The sequence below is a fragment of the Cibotium barometz genome, chromosome 20 (assembly GCF_041138505.1).
Source record: "Cibotium barometz isolate CiBa-2024 chromosome 20, ASM4113850v1, whole genome shotgun sequence".
In the NCBI taxonomy this organism is placed as follows: Eukaryota; Viridiplantae; Streptophyta; class Polypodiopsida; order Cyatheales; family Cibotiaceae; genus Cibotium; species Cibotium barometz.
In genome coordinates this window covers 40,849,734-40,871,152 of record NC_141065.1, presented here as the reverse complement: position 1 = coordinate 40,871,152, position 21,419 = coordinate 40,849,734, and the positions used below count along the sequence as shown (strand labels likewise).

The window sequence follows — 21,419 nt, the reverse complement described above, 5'->3', positions numbered from 1 at the left end:
GTGAGAGCTCTATGGTCAAGAGCCTGGATCTAGTGCAGACGTGCACCTGTTTTATGCAGCCGAGGCCGGCAGCAGTCTCTTGAGGCCCACGAGGTTAGCTTCATGGTGGTATGGGATGTCACGAGGTAGAGATTGGTCGGTACGTCCATCTAGTTAGCTCAACTCGTGGCTCCGTGGGGACAGCCAAGACTTGTGGGCTTGCCCACGGCTGTCAAGGTTGGGAGGTGAGTCAGGCTTGCACCCCCTTCATGTTTGTTTGGTTTGTTTGCAGGTTTCGAGTCTTGTACCAGGAGCGTTCTACGAGGAGATCCTATGGGGATTTGACAAGGCTATAGGAGGCTAGAGCATCACTTTAATGCAAGGTATGCAGGTGATCTTAGCTGTGTTAAGGGAAAGGGACTGTAGGCATGGGGACAACAAGATGCACAAAAGCCAATATTAGACTTGGAGTGAAGTTAGAGCAGTGGTATAGAGTGGATAGTGAAAGTTTTGAAGTCTGTCAGTCCGTGTCCAAAATCAGTAGTCCATGGAGGAAGGAAGACATAGTATCCACCCCGTCATCAAGTTTAGCAAGTGGGAATGTCATGTGCATCCGTTAATCCTGATGCTCATGGACATCCTTATCCTCATTAGCAAATATATGGGCAGATTTAGAGGCAGGATTGGAGCTTATTTTGCAGCCCCACAGGCGTTTAGAAGTGTCCAATACATAGCCCGATGGTTGGGACACCTTTTGGGCATAGTTTGAACAGAAAATATGACTTTTGGGACAATGTTTTGTAGGAAAAATAGGCACAACCGACATGATTGCATTGATGTTTCCTAATCAGGCTTAGGGTTGAGGATCGAGTAAGCAAGGCTTCCGCATGCAACAATACTCCTCTTATGCTATATGTTTCATGCTCCTATTCCATGATGATTTCCATGGACAGTTTTGTATCACTCCAGTGAGATAGTTTTGATTTGTTCTATATTATTTTCCATTTCATGATGAGATATGCCATGGACATTATTGTATCACTTTGGTCTCATAGGCCCATTGGGTATTTAGTAGACGCTCAATATATCTTTCTTTCTTTCTTTCTCTCTCTCATTTTTTATAGACTAGGTTTCGTGATTTAAATCTTAACTTGCTAAGTTTTTGTTTCAGTAGTTACTCTATTAGTTGAATTTTTCCTTTTGCACTTGTTTTCTTTGCAAAACTTTTCCTAGTGTTTTCCTTTTTTCTTGTATGTGTGTGTGTGTGTGTGTGATTAAATAACTACAATTCTCTCAATTTGTAAGGTGGAATATGTTCCAATCTTATGAACACACACACACACACACTTTTTTTTTTGGTAATGTCTAGTGCAGTATATTTATATGTTCACAAATTTACAAAGATGGGAGATCTCCATAAAGGAGAGGAACCCAAATGTCAGAAACATAAACAGAAGAGCTCTATGCAAGAAGCATCCATATCACCCTCATGGCAGGCATCATATAAGGATTGCCGCAATGAGGCTCTGAAGAATTCATATGACTGTTGATTCAGCCTACCCAAGTATGCCATGTTGTGCTCACTCCAAATTGTCCAAAGAGCCCAATATCTCACCCAGAAAAGAAATAGTGAGTATTGGGACAAAGACTGCAATAATCTGCCAAAGAGCCAAAAATGTTTCCCAAATCTGTGACTCGGGAATCGGAGCCGAAGATAGCCTGAAATTCTGGTGAGGAGGGTCTTGGAACAAGGACATTGCCACAGCAGATGAAGAAAGGTTTCTGAGGGAGCTGAACATCTTAGACATGTGGATGGTGCAATGTGACGTTTGGCAAGTGTGACCCCAACTGATAATGTGCCTGTCAAACATCTCCAAAGAAAGAGTCTTTGCTTCAGTGGCATTTTACACTTCCATAACATGCGGAGATTCTTCCGCCACCAAGAGAGAGGCTTTCTCATATGCCACAAAGAATTGGCATGTTGCTGAATCCATGGGGGAGGCTGAAGAATCCTGTAAGCTTTGATGGAGGTCAAGGCTGGAAGGGGAACAGGATGAGTGCTTGCAGTAGATGAGCACAATTGCCAATCCATGAGCCTGTCTGTGTCAGCCATAGTTGGAATAGGTAAAAAAGGAAGCAATATTTCAGCAATTTTCTTCCATATTGGCCTATGATGCATTCCCAATGCATAGGTAGCAGTGGCCCGAGGAAAGGATAAGACATATCCTCGATCATCCACCACATCATGTATGTACCTAATTCCCAGTTTCATAAGATTGTATGCCCGAACAGGTTCCTGCAAGGCAAGTGGAGTGTCAAAAATGGCACTCCAATGAATACTTTCCTTCCTCATGGAGTTCATCCCCAAGCAATTACGAGGAGCCCATTTGACCTTAGAGAGAACTTGTTTCCAGTCAAGTATTAAGGCAGTGGAAAAAGGACAGCCAGGTATCCTGCCTTGAAATCTCCCAATAACAACCTCCCAATGATCCGTAATCCAATGACCATAAGCTAAAGTCCTCATGTTGACACACATGGACGCTAACATACAAGTCCATGGCTGTTGTTGGCAGAAGAAAGTGTGCAACATAGTAGCCTTCCTTGCAAGTACATGATATCTTATATTGAGAATATTGAGTCCACCATGCATCTTTGGGGAACACACCATTTCCATCTTCATCAGTCTCAAAGCTTTAACAGCAGATTTTGTCTTCCATAATATCTCCATAGCTTGAGACATAAAGGCTGAAATATCCCTGGAGGACCAATGCAATAAAGGCAAATAGAACTGAACATAAGACATCACTATGGATTGCACAACTCTGAGCCTGACATGAAGAGGCCAAGTAGATATCTTCCAGTATTCCAGCTTACGATGGAGTTTTTGGAAAATCCATTTTAGTTGCTGCTTTCTTGAGATATGCCATCCAATGGGATATCCCAAATGTCTGACCACTTCTCTGGAATGCACCACCTGCCCCGGCCAAAGAATAGAATGCCAATCACATTCTTTCAGGGGTATCAATTTAGATTTATCAAAATTAATATGCAATCCAGCTGCCTGTCCATATAATGAGAGAGTGGCCATAAGCTTGCAAAGTTCCGTAGGAGAATTCTGTGGCATAAAGAAGGAATCATCTGCATAGGCTTGTGCCAAGAAAGGTTTAGCCCCTGGGATTTTAAGACCAGTCATCTGTCCTGAGTCTGTTAGATGATCAAGATACATCAACAGAGGATGAGTGGCAATTGCATAGAAGAGAGCACTAAGAGGACAGCCCTGTCTATAACCGATCGACCCAATATCCATGATCGAGACAAATGGCCCCCAAGAATGCATTGAGCAGTAGCGTCAAAGTATAGCCAATAAACAGCGTTTGCCATCTTGGGACCAAAGCCCAGCTTTGTCATAATCTGAGAAATGAAATCCCATTGAACATTGTCAAATGCCTTAGCAATATCCACCTGCAATATCAACACATTCTGACGAGAATACTTAGCATATTCAATTGCAGTCAAGGCATTGGATATATTATCATGGATTTGTCTTCGCGGCAGAAACCCATACTGATGAGGGTGAAGACCTGCATGGAGTATACCATGAAGCCTATGCACTAACATTTTGGCAATAAGACACACACACACACACACACACACACACACACACACACACATGTTGAGCTTATAACACAAGTTTGTAAATTGCAGGTTCCTTTAAAGCAGGTTCCGGATGTAAAAAATTCACCTCTTCCAAGAAATGCCCATGCCCTGCATATGCTTGCTCACATCGAACTTAATGCAGTTGATCTAGCTTGGGATACTGTGGTGCGTTTCTCTGGGGCTAGCAAAGTTCTGGGTCAGCAGTTTTTTGCTGACTTTGTACATGTGGCTGATGATGAGAGCCGCCATTTTGGTTGGTGTTCACAACGCTTGTCGGAGCTCGGTTTTAGGTAAGTATCCAACAAACTAAGCCCTGCCAACAGTTTCTTTGTATTTGTGGAGTCGTAACAGTGGTTTTTGGTAGCAGCTACGGAGATATGCCAGCTCATAATATGCTTGTGGATGAAGGCCAAAAGTCCGCAGCTAATGTCATGGCTCGCCTTGCTGTTGTCCCTATGGTGCAGGTGGGCTCTTGAGAATGTAATAACTTCACTAAGAATCTTTCATTAGAAAAGCCTTAGTGAGAAAATTGATGGAAGTGCATGTGCCAGTGCAATCTTTTCTTTTCTGTCTGTCCTCAATGATGGGGATGACTTGGCTTGATGAGACTCTTTAAGTTATCTGGTCCATGTACATGGCAGTGACAGGGTCTGCAGAATGGCCACACTCGGCTCTCTAGATATATTTTGCTGCTTAGCTCCTGCTGCATATCCATGGGGAGTCCGCTGATCAGGTCCAGGATGACCTAGGAATATGTTGTAGCTTTTAAGAGGAAGAGATTTATTAAAACTGTAGGTCTCAAAAATCGAGTTGATTGCTTATTAAGTAGGTCAGTGAGGGACCCATCCAGGGCGGCCGTTAGGGATTACCCATCCAACTTCCTGCCTTTTGAATGGGCAGCCACTTAAGGGCTGTCAGGGATTTCCTGTCCAAGTCCCAACCCCTGCCCGTCTGTGGAGGCTGAGGTTGTTCTTCAAAGTTTAGAATGTCTCAATCTTCTTCATGCTAAGAGGTTGTATGAGGAGTATGCTTGTGTATATGACAATTCATCATGCATGATTGATGCTCATGCAGCTTAATCTTCTTGTTTATGGAGCAGTTCAATTGTTGGAAAATTTGTGGCTTCAATTGTTTGCAGTTTTTGTAATACGGTCCTTTCATGCTCACTGTAGGAGGCACGTGGGTTAGACTCTGGGCCAAGGGTTGCGGCACGCCTAGTTGGGTGGGGTGATGCACGATCTGCAAGTGTTGTGAATCAAATTGCAGAGGAAGAGCTTGCCCATGTTGCTGTGGGTGTATCCTGGTTTTTGGCAGTTTGCAAAATGATGAATAGGGTCCCTGATACAACCTTCAAAGGTACCTTTACTCTTATGTTTGATTCCTTAATTTGTTAAGTTTGCTAGCCAAATCAAAGTGATAATAATAATTCGTGTTATTGGCTCATATATTTAGATGAGTGACTAGTGTTTTTAAAGCACAATTGAAGTACACGTGTCGCTTGAGAAAGCATGGACATTGTAGTCGTGTAACATATTGGTTGGTTATTAAAGGCTGCTGTGTTTTTCCGGACTTCAAGAAGGCCTAGTGCATCGGACCTTTCTGGAGGCATGATGCATTGTCTTGGGTGCAGGGAGTCTCAGCTCTTTACTCCACTGCCCATAGTCAGGTGGTTATCCAGGGGATGGGTGTCTATCTTCCATTCTGTTTGCCAAGGCTACCTGCTCACACCCTATCTGCTCCTGTTTGTGGGGCCATGAACAACATCCTCACAGCTCAGGATTGCAGGGTTTGTGCCTTCCCATCCATAGCCTAGAGGAGCTTTTCAACTTGAATACAGATAATGCAGTGGTGTACCTGACAGGCACTCAGGGTTAACTATGGCCGTTTGCAGCTGCCAGAGTGTTCTTTTAACTGGGGCAAATCCTGTGGCTTTTGGATGAGCAGGGCCCCAGTACATCCAGAGAGGAGACATGTCAGCCACCATGTGAGCATTGACATATTAGCACCCTTCTTGTGAACAATCACAGGAAGCTCATGTACTGGAGCACAGCCTATTCTTCCTTGCCACAATGGGGTTAAGCTGGCACTAAAAGTTATATGAGACGCATAAATCTATGTGTTTATTCAGCTTCAAATAATGATCGTATCTTATAACATATTTGTATATGTCAATGACTAGAGGTGTTGCGGGAGTTTAATGTGGAGCTGAAGGGACCGTTTAATCATCTGGCACGAGCTAAAGCAGGTCTTCCCAGGGATTGGTAAGATATTTTTCGTAACACTATCTAATCCATTCTATTGGAGACTCTGAATAATGCTCTTTAGTTTTCTTTATCTTTGACATTGCCACAAAAGAGAGATTTATTCCCACACCTTGGAGAGGATCATTCAACTTCTTGATGCTTGCATACTTGAAAGAAAAGTCATTCAAGAAAAAAGTTTTGAAAGTGATGTAATGGCATCATTTTATTCCATAGGTATTTTAGGGTAGCCTGTTTATAGTTCCTGCCAAAAATGGAAGTTCTTGATCCTTAGGGAGTAAGCATTCATGTATGAATGTGGATTGCAATCTATACCGTTGTTAAACACTTTGCAAAGTTAACATGGTTTCACTACCTGCCCAACCTACCATAAGGTGCTTTGCCATCTTACCTGCATGTAATAGAAACCCAATTCTATTAAAGATGGCGCTAGACTTTATAAAGTGGCCTTTCAGTCACCAACTTCGTGTACATACTTGCTCAAGACTAGAACTAGCGGCCTTACCTTGAGCCTAATGCCAAATAGGGAACTCACCAACTTTGTGTACATACTTGCTTAAGACTAGAACTAGCGGCCTTATTACTCTGAGCTTAATGCCAAATAGGGAATTGACCAACTTCGTGTATATATTTTCTTAGAGATTAGAACTAGTGAGCCCATACTATTTTTAAGTTTTGTCCCCACTGGCGTAGTGTGAAAGCTAGTCATTTATATATATGTCATTTTTAACATTAAGAAATACACATTCATTCTCTTGCAATAGTATACTTTTGAGCTCTCCCTCTTCTCTAGTCTCTTGCTTGCCAGTATTATGTTGGATTCTTGCATGCTAGATGGTTGCTTGCTTGAATAGGTTTTATTGTAGGTTTCTCCCTCGCATTAGCTTCTTCTCCATCCACCTTTTGTAAGAGAGAATCTTTCCAAGGCTATCTCGTTCTTGCCTCCATCTAGGCAAAGGAAGATCTACTTTCAAACCCCCTTAGCAAAGGAAGCATTTAGGTGTGACAACGGAGTGAGGAAGGGACGAACGAGCTAGCTCACCCGTAGGAAAGTTGCATTTGCGGCTCTATGCCAAGGTACCAAAAGACACTTACCAAATGACACTTGATTCAGTAAGGTTAAGATAAGCTCTTGACTTGAATATACTTGGCGTTGCTGACGGGGAACGGCCTCGGGCTTAGCTCCGTTTTTCCATCCATTCCAAGCTATTGGGATCACCCAATTGCCCGGTGTTGATTAGCAGGTCACACTTCGAAAAGCATACGGTTTTGGAGTTTTGGATGTGTTTGTTTTGTTGCGTTTGTTGCTTTGGAGTTTGTTTTTAAGCTTGTTTTGCATTAGGTTAACATTGTGTTGCAATATTGGAAGGGGAAACCCTACTTTTATTGGTGTTTTGCATTAGATTTGAGTCCAAGAGACTTAAATTTGATTGCATTAATCCAAGAAGTGGCTTAGCTAGTGCGATTAAGAGTAATTATCACTTCATGGTTATGTGGTATGTGACAAGTGGAAAGTATTGGTCAAAACCTAGCCTTAGGAACTAGCATTAATTTATAAGTGAGCGTGTACACACTTTATTAAGTTTTGGGTGACTAAAACTCACTTTATTAATCACACGCTTGTGAACTGTGTATGTGAAATTGTTTGTTTACATGGTTATGTGGTATGTGACAAGTGGTAAGTATTGGTCAAAACCTAGCCTTTGGAACTAGCATTAATTTATAAATGAGTGTGTACACACTTTATTAAGTTTTGGGCGACTAAAACTAACTTATAAATTATAACCAGCTCTATGTTTCCACACATTGGACAAAGCTCAATGCTCGCCACCTAGATCTTATCTCCTTTGTTCAAAGAGAGCAACCACCATTTGTCCATCCTAGCTTGCACCCCAACTCAAGTTTCCTCTTTGCTTGACACCCAAGGTGGACATCTCATCATCTTTCTTTTCTTCCTCTCGCTAGAAGAGAGCGCCTCCCTGCATGAGGCCTTTTGCTTGTATTTTTTGCACTTTCTCCTTTCCAACACCGTATCCAAGCTTGCTAGTGTGTTTTCCAAGCTTCAAGAGTGTTTTCGGGTCGTAATCACTCTCCTATACACTCCCAATGATTGGAACTCAGCAAAACAACTCTTTTAGTTCTTGTAATTTCTGGTCTTTTGGTTGAAAACCCTAATTTCAGCCTTCCTTTCTCAAGCTAAACCATAAAGGAAGCTTTTCAAGGGTTCCTTGCATCCACTTGAAGACTTTTGTCGCGAAGGATTGCGACAGATTGAAGATTTCAATACTCCATACGCTTCCATCCTGAAGACGTTGTCATCAACTCTACTTGCAATTGGTAAGTTTTAATGGTCAATTAGGAGGAGGGAGGAGTAGGACTCTATGTTCACATACCTTGTGTAGTGCGCTCTTGTGCATATTGTTTCTACCATGTGTGGGTGGAACAATAGAGAGCAGATGGTAGGAAACATGGGCATTTGAGAGGGTAGTGTGAGTTGTAGATCCTCCTGACAACCATATTGTTTTCAATACTGTATTTATATGCATTGGTATGGAAATCTGGTCAGAAATGCCCATGACACTATTTACTTCATTCTCCCAAGATCTATAAACATTAATTGAGGGAGGGGCCGGCCGTACCGGCTCATTGTGCGTCTATTGTCAATTCAACAAATTACGTGTTGTATTGTGCTTGTTGTCGGTTAAATCTTGGTGTATTTAAGTGTATTGATTAGCATTTTGTTAAACCAAACATTCCACACCACCCGGTGGAATTACAGAGAGAGGGAGAGAGATACTCAAGCCAAGAGAGCGAAATTGCACCACACAAGAATGATTGTACTATATCTTAGTACTCACACCATTTACAATGCTTTTATAGGCACCAAGGCCTTATCTTTTGACCCTAAATAAGAGGGTGTTCACACCACTAAGCACACTTGACTAGACTCTAGAATAACTCTGAAATACCCAACAAACCCCCCTTCAGAGTGATGGTGGAATTGCATGCATAACCTTCAATAGTCCTGAACACCATCACAAGCAAAGACCAGACATGGACCATGCAACAGGCATAGTGGCTCATGGACATGGCTCAGAGGCTAAAAGCATGGCTTAGAGGTTCATAAAGCATGGCTCAGTGTAAAGGACTTAGAGGTCAAGTCCTGCCTAGGGGACAAAGATAGGCTACATTAGTATACCAAACCACCCCCAACCCCCCCCCCCCCCCCCCCCCCCCCCCCCCCGCGTGCCCCGCGCGTCTAAGCAGGGAAAAAAAGGGAATGATGGAGAGTAGCCTTTATAGAAACAAGGCGTTACAATATCCAAAAGGATCCAAAATATATAACTTAGATTTTGGGGGACTTCTTGAATAGAGAACCCAAGACTCAACATAAAATAGAAACTAAAAATTGAGGAAAATACCTCCTCGATGTCGATGAAGATCCTTTTTCAGTGTCATTTCCAAGATTTTGACACTTGATGGGCAAATGTGGTACGAGTACTTGCAACGAGTAGGAGCTTCTTGATTGTGTTTGCACTACTGATGGCTGAAATCTTTTTTGGCACGATGGTGGCTAGGGCAGAGGACCCAAGGAGAAAGATAGTTCCTCCATGTTTCTTTATCTGAAGAAGATAAGGATATGATCAATGTAAATTGGTTGTTGAACATGTGCTGGCTGTTACGGAGAAGCACGACGGAGCATCCAAAAAATAAGATAAGCTTTAGGGTTTTGATAGCCTTCATACCTTACCTAATGATGTCAGGCTATTGATGAGGAGTAAAGAATGCAACCTCGGGTAAGTGGGGTGGAGCAGGCATTGGTGAAGTTAACGAATTGGAAGCCTGTGGGCCAATGGTTGTGCAACCAGGAGAGTAGTCGCGGCGGAAGCAGAGGTTCAAGGCAGTGGTGACTGCTATAGAGCCGTGTGCAGGGCAGCCACAGTCCACGTAGTGCCCATTGGCCGGGAGGCAGGGGAAGGTTCGGCGGCAGCGCAAAGGTCCCAAAAAATGCACCCCAGTCAGCATGGAGGCGGCTTTGGCCAGTGGGACACCAACTGGGTGGGTGGCTATGGAAGTTTAGTCAGCGTGGCGGCGTTCGATCCGCACTCACGCTGCCAATGGTTGGGTGGCAACGACAGAGCTGGGCTAGTGGGCAGCAATGGTGTTTCTTCTTGGTATTTGGTGGCGTTGTGAGCAGCGTGTGGTGGCAGCGGGTGGCTATCCAGGTGCACAAAAACGTAGATCACTCCTCTCCAAGGAAACACAGATTGTGTGCTTTCCGAGCTTTGATACCATATTGGATATCATAGGAGATCACTCCTATGCAGGATGAAATATCATCATCATGGTGGAGTGTGTAGAAGAGAGAGAAATGAAATGAAATGATATATAAACGTCTCTAAGAGGCCATAGTGGCCTATGAGACCAAAACTGAGAGTACATCTGAAGTTGATGTCTCATCAAAGAGAACAACTAAATGAGACTAATAAGTACAATAAACTGATTGTCCCACAGTTATAAGAACAGAATTGTAAGACTCCGAGATGATATTGAGTAGAAAATACTGAAAAATGTATATGAGGTAGATCCATGTATGCTAATCAGTTGAAGTGTTGCCCTCTCCTTAGATCAAGTATCTCCGCCATGGGGCTGTCTAGAATGGAGAGGTCGTAGAAGCGAGGTAGGCGCCTCCGATGCCGAGCAATAATGGATCTGATCTGGCAATGGGGAGGATGCCGTGGTTGGGATCCTGGTGGGCGTGGCCGACGAGCACGACATAAGATAACTGCTCTATCAGTGGTGACTCCCTGGGAGCGTGGTCGGTGCCCTGATGGCCCAACGGAGGAGGTATCAGGAGGTGTGTGGGCTGGGTTGCTGGTGCTGGTGTCGAAGAAATCTGTTAGGGTCCTCTATCTAGGTACATCATGGCTCGGCCTCCTGTCTGCCAAGAGGGTCTCTCTGTGTCTCCTAAGCTCAAGTAGAAACAATCCCAGGCATCTCTGATCCTCAAACTCCATGACCCTGTGTAACGGCCCAAAACCCTCTCGGAAGAGGCAGTTATATCTCCCTCGGATCTCATAATAGACTGTACATCGGCAAATGTAGTGTTCCTCTGTCTCTACCTCCTGGTAGCATAGCTGACAAATGCGGTCATCCAAGATGTGATGCACATATCGCCCTGTCTCAATCCGCAGTTGGTGTGATGAGGTCCGGATCTGTCCAATGGCACAACATATCCCATGCACGCGGTTTTGCTCTGAGCGGGTGAGATCCAAAAATGGACAATCCAGACTGTACTGGAAGGGTGGTAGTGCCTCTGTCCGCAAACCATGTAGGTCAAACCATGATCTCATCTGAGCGTACCAACAATGAGTATCTCCATCCTTTGCCAACTGTATGGATGAGGTCAATGCCAATCGGGAGTACCTCAGCTGAGGGAGCTCCCATAGTTGCTGTAAAAAGGTAACTGCCTGGAATAGGGCCTCGGTTACTGCTGGTGGGGCACCCAGCTCAGCCCGACCAATCTCATGTGGTACTGATGATTTGCTCTGAATCATGCGAGCAATCATTATAATCAGTGGTCTCTCCATTTGCCTCCATCCCTCATCTGTTCCTCTCTGAGATCTGTGATGTATACTGGGCCCCCAAATTGGAGCTCCGTATAGGAGGGTCAGTGTGACAAGCGTATCAAATAGCCACAATTTGGTGCGTGGCTCCTGAAAGTGTATGTGTGCACACTGCCTCTCAAGTGCCCCCAAGGTTGCATGCCCTCGAGCTAATCTAGCTGCTGTTGCCTCCTTCAGGGAGAAATGCGGTCCTGTGAAAGTAACTCCCAAGTAGACATATGACTTGACGTACTCTACCGGCTCCCCTCGGAAAGTGAACTGAGGCTCTGATCTCGTCACCCATGCCTGTGTGGTGTTAAACACCATAACCTTGGAGAGAGAGAGAGAAATGAAATGAAATGAAATGATATATTAACGTCTTCAAAAGGCCAAAATGACCTATGAGACCAAAAAGGTTACAACAATTGGTGGATCTGATACAATGTCTGTGTAAGGAAAGCTAAAAACAACTAAACAACTAACTGAAACTGAAACTGATACTCAAGGAGAGAGCAAGATTGCACCACACAAGAATGATTGTATTATATCTTAATACTCACACCATCTACAATGCCTTTATAGGCACCAAGGCCTTATCTTTTGACCTCTAAATAAGAGGGTGTTCACACCTCTAAGGACACTTGACTAGACTCGAGACTAACTCCAAAACACCCAGCATGCACGACTCCACTTCGTTGATGAGGTTTCAGACCATGAGGAAGATCATCCTCAAGGGTAAGGGGAACACATGGAGGTGCAGCAGGAGGTCGCTTGTGGAATCAGGTGGTTTTACTTGAGCAGGCGGTGATTAGTGTAGCGACTACGGGACCGGCAACTATAGCTTCTTCTTTTGCACCCAAAGCTTTTGTGGGTGAGAAAAAAGTGAGGACTCAAGAGGTCGTTAATGTCAAAATACGCAGCGGAGATGATGACCAAATCTGGGAACACGAGAGCAAACACAGTGCAAAAAAACAGCACAAGAGAGGGAGAGAGATAGAGGTATGTAACTCTGCTCTATATACACAAGAAGATCCGCAAATACAAAATACGTAATGGCAAGGGGTGTGGGGCCATTTTATATATCCCCAGGCAGCAGTCGGCCTGCTCCAAAGGCAGCCGACAGGCACAAGACTCCATGAGCAGCCCTAAAGACCAATGGGCTAGCAATCAAGAGTCGGCCAGATCTGTACAGAAGTCGGGGTACAGTCGGCCAGATAATGTATGCGCCTGCTAGCTTAGGACTGCCCCCCCAAGCCACAGATAAATGGGAAAAATGGGGGGAAAATACGGGGAGTGAGGAAAAATCAGAAAACACCTACAATGGACGGGCACACCCACAACAGAGGCCCTGGTGTGTAGGTAAAGACAAGAGATGACTTCTAACACCCCCTCTCAGCTCCTAGCTGTGAAACCAACCACAGGGAGCTGGGGTGCCACGTGAGCAAAGCCTGAGATAGCGACTTCGTGAAGAGGTCCACTGTATTGTCCTCCGTCGAACAGAACTCTAGCAAGATGTCATCATGTGCATGGAATCCAATCACCCTCACCCTTTGTAACGTGCATTCCTTGAAGTTCTCCAAGGGGGGCTCTGATTTCACTAATCTTCCATGAGGTCCAATCGAAAAAGTGAGCAAGTTAGAGCTCTCATCCCTGCTATGAATTGCCAAGAGAATATCATGTTTGTTAAGCACTCCTAGCCACTGCGGGGGAATAGGGTCAGGTATCAGGGTCAGCCACTCCGGAGGAATGGCAGAGTCGATGTTGAGATTAAGTTTATTTCTGCTCCGGATCTCAGTCAAGCCTCTCTCCTGAGCCATTGTGGGGAGTTGTTTGAATGCAAGCCAATCTCCGAGGGACCTTATAACATGCAGCGGAAGTATTCGTAATTAAGGATCCTATCACACAAATTCTCACACCGCCTTCTGTATCCTGAGTTTCGTGAGTTTAGCAATCCACTTTTATGACTTTAAACTTTGAGAGAGAGAGAGAGAGAGAGAGAGAGAGAGAGAGAGAGAGAGAAATGAAATGATATATTAACGTCTTCAAAAGGCCAAAATGACCTATAAGACCAAAAAGGTTACAACAATTGGTGGATCTGATACAATGTCTGTGTAAGAAAAGCTAAAACAACTAAACAATGGCTCAGTCAAGCCTCTCTCCTGAGCCATTGTGGGGAGTTGTTTGAATGCAAGCCAATCTCCGAGGGACCTTATAACATGCAGCGGAAGTATTCGTAATTAAGGATCCTATCACACAAATTCTCACACCGCCTTCTGTATCCTGAGTTTCGTGAGTTTAGCAATCCACTTTTATGACTTTAAACTTTGAGAGAGAGAGAGAGAGAGAGAGAGAGAGAGAGAGAGAGAGAGAGAGAGAAATGAAATGATATATTAACGTCTTCAAAAGGCCAAAATGACCTATAAGACCAAAAAGGTTACAACAATTGGTGGATCTGATACAATGTCTGTGTAAGAAAAGCTAAAACAACTAAACAACTAATGTAAGGTACTAGGAGCTCCTAATGGATAACATCTGGGAAGGAAAACTCTAGCAACAAAGGTAAGCATCATATACATCACTATCCAAAGATGTCTCTCATCGGTCGATGGCGGATATCCTCGATGTCCTCCATGGTGAGTACTCTGACTGGACGTCTCCCATGCTGTGCTAGTATGGTCCTGATCCTCTGTTGTAGTCTCCGTCGGTGTTGAGATGGGCCTCTCATCTTGGGGCGCCTGGACCGCCCCAGCTCTATAGCCCGATCAATCAGTGTACCTCTGGTGCGGCTATACTTTGGGGCTAGCTGCAATGCCTGCTGGCCTGACTCCTCAATCTCTGGTCGAAAGAAGTCTGTAATCTGCCTTTGTAGGTGTCTCTCCCTCTCTGATCCCCTCCCTCTCAAGAGACCCTCTCTATGTCTACGCAGCTCCGGCAAGTATAATCGGAGGCATCTCTGATCCTGGTATCTCATGACTCTGGAAAGTGGTCCGAAACCCTCTCTGAACAGGCAGTGAAAACAGCCTCGTATCTCATAATATACTGGACAGTGACATATGTAATGTAACTCTGTCTCTGGCTCCATCTGGCACAACTGACAAATCCTGGCCTCTAATCACAAACCCATCCTCCGTGAGCTGGAGAAGATGATCTCTATAGAAAGCCATCTACGTACCAAGCTTGTGTGTCGGCTGTATCCATGTCCTCCTAGTGTCCAGCTGAGTCAAGTCCTGCCTGATAAGTCTGGTAATCTCTGCCCATGTGAGAGAGAGGGAGGGTGCATCCAGGGAGTACTGAAATGGAGGTAGCCTGTCCATACTAAAGCCATGCAGCTGGAACCGAGCTGTCATATGTGCATACCAACATGATCCGCCTCCCTGTGATGCCAACTGTCGTGAAGACTCCAGGGCTAAGCGAGCATATCTGTCTCTAGGGAGAGCCCAAGTGCTATGTATAAAGGAGACTGATCGAGTGAGTGCCTCTACTACCAATGGGGGGCAGCCATCTCTGCACGGATAATATCATGTGGTACGGAGGCCTTGGCCCTAATCATCTGGGAAATCATAGAAACCAAGGGCCTCTCCATACATCTCCATCCATCAGTGCTACCAGCTCGGTTGCGGTGATCCACTGAGGGTCCCCATATCTCCACTCCATACAGCATGGCTGAAGTGACCAAAGTCTCAAAGAGCCAGAGCTTTGTTCGAGGTTCCTGAAACTGAACCTGCAAACACATCCTCTCTAGTCTCCCCAATGCTGCATAAACTTTGGTCAATGTGGTCTCCGTTGCTCTCCTCAAGGAAAATAGTGGGCTTCTAAAAACCACACCAAGGTAAGTATATGCATATGTATACTCCACTGTCTCCTGACCATATGTAAAGGTGGGTGCTGACCTCCTAACCCACTGTGCTGTGGTGTTAAACACCATCACCTTGGTTTTACCAAGGTTAACAGACAATCCACTGTCTTGTGCAAACGTGTGCAATGCATCCAAATGACGCTGCATCCCCTTTGGAGAATCTGAGATCAACACAATATCATCAGCATACAATAACAGCGGAATCCATGTCCCTGCTAGCTGTGCTCCTCTGTCACCCTCCCGCTCTACATAGTCCGAAACCTCATCCACATACATCCCAAATCAGGTGGGAGAAAGGGGGCAGCCCTGTTTCACCCCAATAGTGGAGTGAACCATCTCAGATATACCCTGAGTAGTACGTACCTGCCCCACAACTGTCATGTATAAAGCCATGATTTCCCAAATCAGCTCTGTGGGCACTCCCATCTCCTGTAGTCTGCGCATCAGTCTGGCTCTCGGTATTGTGTCAAAAGCTTTGCGGAAATCCACAAAGCAACAATAAATCCTCTTGCCATATGATCTGCCCTCCTCAATAATAGCTCTGAGTGTCAAGATATGGTCAAGAGTGGAGAAACCTCTCCTGAACCCTGCCTGCCCTGATGCACGTATGCCCTCTCTCTCTGCCCATATCTACTCAACTCCTACTCAAGAATAGATGCATATAATCTAGCCAATGTGTGACCAATCATGATGGTACGATAATTCCGAGGAAACATGGGATCCCCTGACTTGAAGATAGGCACAATCGTGGACATATTCCAAGTCTCAAGAAAACCCTCACACATGGCTCGGTTAAACATAATAGCAATAAGCTTTGCAAGCATATCTCTGGGATGAATAAAGTGCTCTGCTACCAAACCATCATGATCATATGCTCTCGCAGTCCTCATCCTATCAATAGCTTTCCTTACCATCTCAGTAGTAAAGAAAGCACATGTCTTTGGGCATGGCTCCCATGGGTCTGGCAGGGGTGGCTGTCTTGGTGCTGTGTACAGGGATGCTGCATACCCACCCCAAATCTCTGTGGAGGTAATGGCTTGTGATGGTGAATGCTCATGGAATAGTCTCCATGCCTCGCCTGAGTCCTGACTCATAAATAACTGATACAAATCCCTCTCTAACTCAGCAAGATAAGCCCTCTTCTTCCGTCGCACTAGGCGTTGGAAGGTAATCTGTGACTGTCTGCAGTGTAGGCTGACTATGGGGATATGCCTCTGATGCTGCAGCATGAAGCGTCTCTATCAATATCTGAGTGAGCTCATCTAATGGCCGTCCCGGCTCCTCGGCACATAAGCGTATGTATATCTCATCCGTGTACACGGTGTCAGTCTCCCTCGTAAAGGTATAACGAGTGTGTGTGGAGACCTGTCCCAATGGAGTTGTGCTGAACTGAAATGTGAGAGTGAAGGACAAGATAGCATGATCCACGGCTACTCCAACCGGCCTAGTGCCTACCATAAAATGCTGAAAAGAGGGAATGAAACTGGGCTGAGCCATAACATAGTCCACTGTACTAGCACCATGCCGATGTGGAAAGCAAGTGAAACCGCCCGCTGCCGGGAATCTCTGTAGGCCATTCAGGATGGCTAATCCATGTGCAGTCCCCATGTCTATCAAATACCGCCCATACTCAGTGTGTTCCTCATCCTGTGAGAGTCTAGATAGGCCCGCTAGGTGATGCATACACTGATGTACTAGGAGCAAAATAGCATATAGCAATGTAGAGATATTTGCCCGTCTCTGCCCTAACCCACATGTACCTAGCTTGCTTATCTCTGAGGACTATATGTATCAGTGGCTAGAGAGAGAAAGAAAAAAGAAAGAAAGAAAGATTTTATTAACGTCTTCCAAAAGACCGAACTCGGCCTATGAGACAAATCGGAGTACCTGTATGGGGCATCCTTTGTCATCCCAACAAAATGAAAAAGTACTGAACAAAAAAGCTGAATCTGGGTGTGCAGGGGATGGAGCTCTACTACTAGGAGAATGCAAAGCTATATGCATGGAGTATACAATCATGATATGCAACCTAGCTAGCTCCATCCTGTACCATACTGGGGGTATAAAATGGTATACATCAGTGAAGGGGGTGTCCACAGCTCCCTGAAGAACATGCCTGGGTGTGCTCTGAAGCGAGCCAGTCACTCCGCACCCTCTCTGTGAAACTGAGCTTTGATCATTGTTATCTCTCTTTGGTATTGGCGTGGTGTCCAAAAGCCAGGTGTCCTCTGTCTCCTGCGGGCTCTAAGTGTCTCTGCTCTCTGGAGAGTAATTCCCTGCCGTGTAGGGGCTGGAAGGGGGATGGATCTCTGAAAAAATGTAGTAATCTGTGTCTGTCGACCCCCCTCTGGAGCTGTCTGAGCCTGTAATAATGTCTCTCTGTGGCGCTGTATGTCTAGAATGTGTTTCCCCAGTATGCGCTGGTCTGCTGCCTCAAAGATTTGGCGTAGGGAATGTGGCTCTCTGAATAAAATGGGATATCTCTCTCTGATGGCTGTATATGCACTGCATCTGCATACATAATGCTCCTCACTCTCCACCTCCTCTCTGCACAATCTGCATACCCTCTCCTCTCGGGGGATCCGTGCTGCTCTGCCAGTCTCAATCTCCAATCGGTGTGATGAAACTCTGAGCTGACCGATAGCCACTCGGTAGCCGTGTGGTAAAAAGCCCTCCATGTATCTAGGCCTCTCTATAAATCCATCGTCAGTGATACTCATGAAGTGATCTCTGTAGTATAGCATCTTCGGTGGAAGAGGCTGTGTAGGCGATATCCATGTCTCTCGTGTATAGAGCTTCCCTGTCTCAATACTCTGTTCCTCTCACTATGAGAGAGACGGATATGTGGTGCATCCCTGTCATACTAGAATGGTGATAGATGATCCATGTCTAGGCCATGTTGTGAGAACCAATGTGTGACCTGTGCGTACCATGATCCTCTGTCTCTTGCCTCAGCCAGCTGTCTAGACGCCTCAAAAGCTCTGTATGACAATCTGTCTTGTGGCATCTCTCTGAATCTGTCTAGCAGGCATATAGTCTGAAATATGGCCTCTACCATCATAGGAGGCGCAGCAAACTCTGCTCGGATAATGTCATGAGGTACCGACGGTTTGCTGCGTATCATGCGTGCCATCATGAGGGCCTGTGGTCTCTCTATTTGTGTCCACCAATGGGTAGCAAGGCCTGGCGCCCATACCGCTGCTCCATACATCAATGCCGGTGTGACTAATGTGTCAAAATAGCCACCCCTTCGTCCGGGGCTCCTGAAAATGCGGCTGGTGGCACTGTCTCTCTAGCATAGCCAATGCTGCATATCCCCGTGTCAATCTAGCGCTGGCTGCTGAACCCATGGTGAAGCGTGTGGCTGCTGCAGAGAAGGTAACCCCTAGGTACACGTATGATGTCACTACCTCCACCTGGCATCCTGTGAGAGTGAATGTCAGCTGACTCCTGCCCTGTCTCGATGTATGAAAGACGATAACCTTGGTTTTCCCAAGGTTCACAGTAAGACCCCTCTGTGTGCAGAAATCATCGAGTGCATGTAGATACTGCTGTAGACCACCTGGAGACTCAGACACATACAATATCATCAGCATAGAGCATAATATGTACTGAGGTACCTGCTAAATCAACTCCATCTCCGCCATCCCGTGTAATGAAGTCAGCCACCTCATCAATGTATAACCCAAATAGCGTGGGGGAAAGTGGGCATCCTTGCTTCACACCAATGGTGCTAGCAATAGTCTCGGACATACCTCCTGGGCATCTGACTCGCCCAAAAACCTGCTCATATAATGCATAGATGCCCCATGTCATATCTGCTGGTAAGCCAAGAGACTGCAGGCGCTGAAAGAGCCTCTCTTGTGGTACTGTGTTAAATGCCTTGCGGAAATCCACAAAGCAGCAATAGAGCTTTCTCTTCCTCACTCTGGCCTGATCGATCATACATCTCAAAGTGAATACATGGTCAGTGGTAGAGAAAGCTCTCCTGAAGCTTGCCTGCCCTGATGAGCGTAAACCTGCTCGCTCAGCATATAAGCTAAGCTCTTGCTCCAGCACTGCACCATAGAGTTTGGCCAACACGTGGCCAACCATAACCGTCCTGTAGTTGCTCGGATCGAGCATATCCCCTGTTTTGTGAATCGGCACAATGGTGTGCATCGTCCACTCCGCAGGCAAACCCTCTGCTAGTGCCCTGTTAAACAGGTGTGAAAGAAAAGGAGCTAAAGAATCTACTGCATATATGAGATGCTCACCCTGCAGGCCCATATGGTCGGCGGCGGATAGCTTCCTGTACCATCGAGTGGGTAAAGAAGCTAGCTGTGGTAGGTCGAGGCTCTTGTGGCTGAGGTATAGGTGGCTGCTGTGGGGCATGGTATAGGCCCTCTGCATATGTGTGCCATGTCTGTGGGTCTGCAATAGGTGTCGGGGTCCGGGGCTCTCTGAAGTGCCGCCATGAGACAGGGCTATCTCTACTCATGAAGAAATGAAAGATCTCTAGCTCCTGTATCTCTGCGAAGGTCCGCCTTTTGCGGCGAGTAAGTCTCCTCATCTCTCTCCTCGACTCCTGCTCTGTGATGGCTCCCAAGGCTCTCTGTATGTGGAGCCGTGAGTATAGGGCTCTGCACTCGTCATCATACCATCTGTTCTGGGGCATAGTCCCAGGTCTCGCAGGCTCTCCTGAGTGTACACGATGTGGGAAGCTCTGTAATGCAGCAGTGTGTAGGAGTGATGCCAGCTGGGCTGTAATGGTATCCATAGGTGCCAGGGGATCCATGAGTAGGAGCCCATCCTCTACTCTGCCAGTGTATATGTATGCCATGTCATGTGTGAAGTAGATGGTAGTGTGTGGCGTCGGTATGTGGGGGGCTGGTGATACTGGTGATCCGGCTAGTGAAAATGCCAAGTATGTATGATCTGCTCCAATAGGACGAGGTGGAATGGAGAATGAGGTGACAAGCTGTGATGCCTCCAAAGACCCCATAATGTAGTCTACCATCGTGCCTCCGGTCCGTGTATGACCCCCATGTCGGAAGCATGTCAGCCCTCCTGATCCCGGCCACTGTAGCATCCCGTTATAAATAACGAGACGATGCCTGGCTCCCAACTCTAGTAAGTGGTCCCCATAATGTCCTTTGTCTGGTCCAGTGTCCTCTGATGCCCGACTAGCCCCTATCTCCTCTGGATCCACAGGGTGGAGGATCTCCGTCATACACCTCACACTGTCTGCTCTGTGTGTGGGCATTGAAGTCGCCCGTAAGAAATACTTCCCCTAGTGTAGAATAATGCATAATCTCCTCTGACAGACAAGTGTATGGCGAGGCTCCTGTCTCCTCCTCCTGTGGCATGTCCTCTGTAATGACATAGGAGGATCCTGATGGAGAAAAGTGACATAGAGCTATGTATATATATATATATATATATAGAGAGAGAGAGAGAGAGAGAGAGAGAGAGAGAGAGAGAGAGAGAGAGAGAGAGAGAAACTGTACACCGTATGGGATCTCGAATTACCCACTGAAGGGACGGCAGAGGCGAACGAACAGTGCTGAAGCGGGGCAGAGGCGAAATGGGCAGGCGGAATGGCAGAGGCGAACGAACAGTGCTGAAGCGGGGGGTGCGAGAGGCGAAGGCGAACGAACAGTGCTGAAGCGGGGCAGAGGCGAAATGGGCAGGCGAAATGGGAGAGGCGAACGAACAGTGCTGAAGCGGGGGGTGCGAGAGGTGAACGAACAGTGCGAGAGGCGAAATGAGAGAGAGAGAGAGAGAGAGAGAGAGAGAGAGAGAGAGAGAGAGAGGTAGAAATTGTACACCGTATGGGATCTCGAATTACCCACTGAAGGGCCCCCTATCCCGTTACCAGAATAGTATTTACTTTATTACTTTGAAGATACTGACTTTGGACTGACGATAAGCCAAACACAAGATCTCGGAGGACCAAGAGTCGGGCTGAATTGTACACGGCTATAGAAGCACCAATGATGACCAATCTTGAGCCTATGCACTATTCCCAATGGAATGAGGGAAGGCTGCAAATCTGAGGCTGAGGTAGGGGCTGATTAG

General features: G+C 46.0%; 2 protein-coding genes across 2 annotated transcripts in view; one reads left to right on the top strand and one right to left on the bottom strand.

Annotated features, from left to right (window-relative positions):
* The window catches only part of LOC147627878 (uncharacterized), a 30,513-nt gene extending 27,398 nt beyond the window's left edge, over positions 1-3,115 (bottom strand). The window contains exon 1 of the mRNA XM_086815054.1: positions 1,699-3,115. Coding sequence (XP_086671180.1) covers positions 1,699-3,103 — 1,405 coding nt within the window. The 5' untranslated portion in view covers positions 3,104-3,115. The remainder of the gene's footprint in view (positions 1-1,698) is intronic.
* LOC147627877 (uncharacterized) overlaps positions 1-5,962 on the top strand; it is a 50,354-nt gene extending 44,392 nt beyond the window's left edge. Inside the window, exons 2-5 of the mRNA XM_086814852.1 lie at positions 3,685-3,926; positions 4,004-4,100; positions 4,809-4,992; positions 5,816-5,962. Of these exons, the coding sequence (XP_086670978.1) occupies positions 3,685-3,926; positions 4,004-4,100; positions 4,809-4,992; positions 5,816-5,901 (609 nt within the window). The 3' untranslated portion in view covers positions 5,902-5,962. The remainder of the gene's footprint in view (positions 1-3,684; positions 3,927-4,003; positions 4,101-4,808; positions 4,993-5,815) is intronic.
* Positions 5,963-21,419: the final 15,457 nt, after the last annotated feature.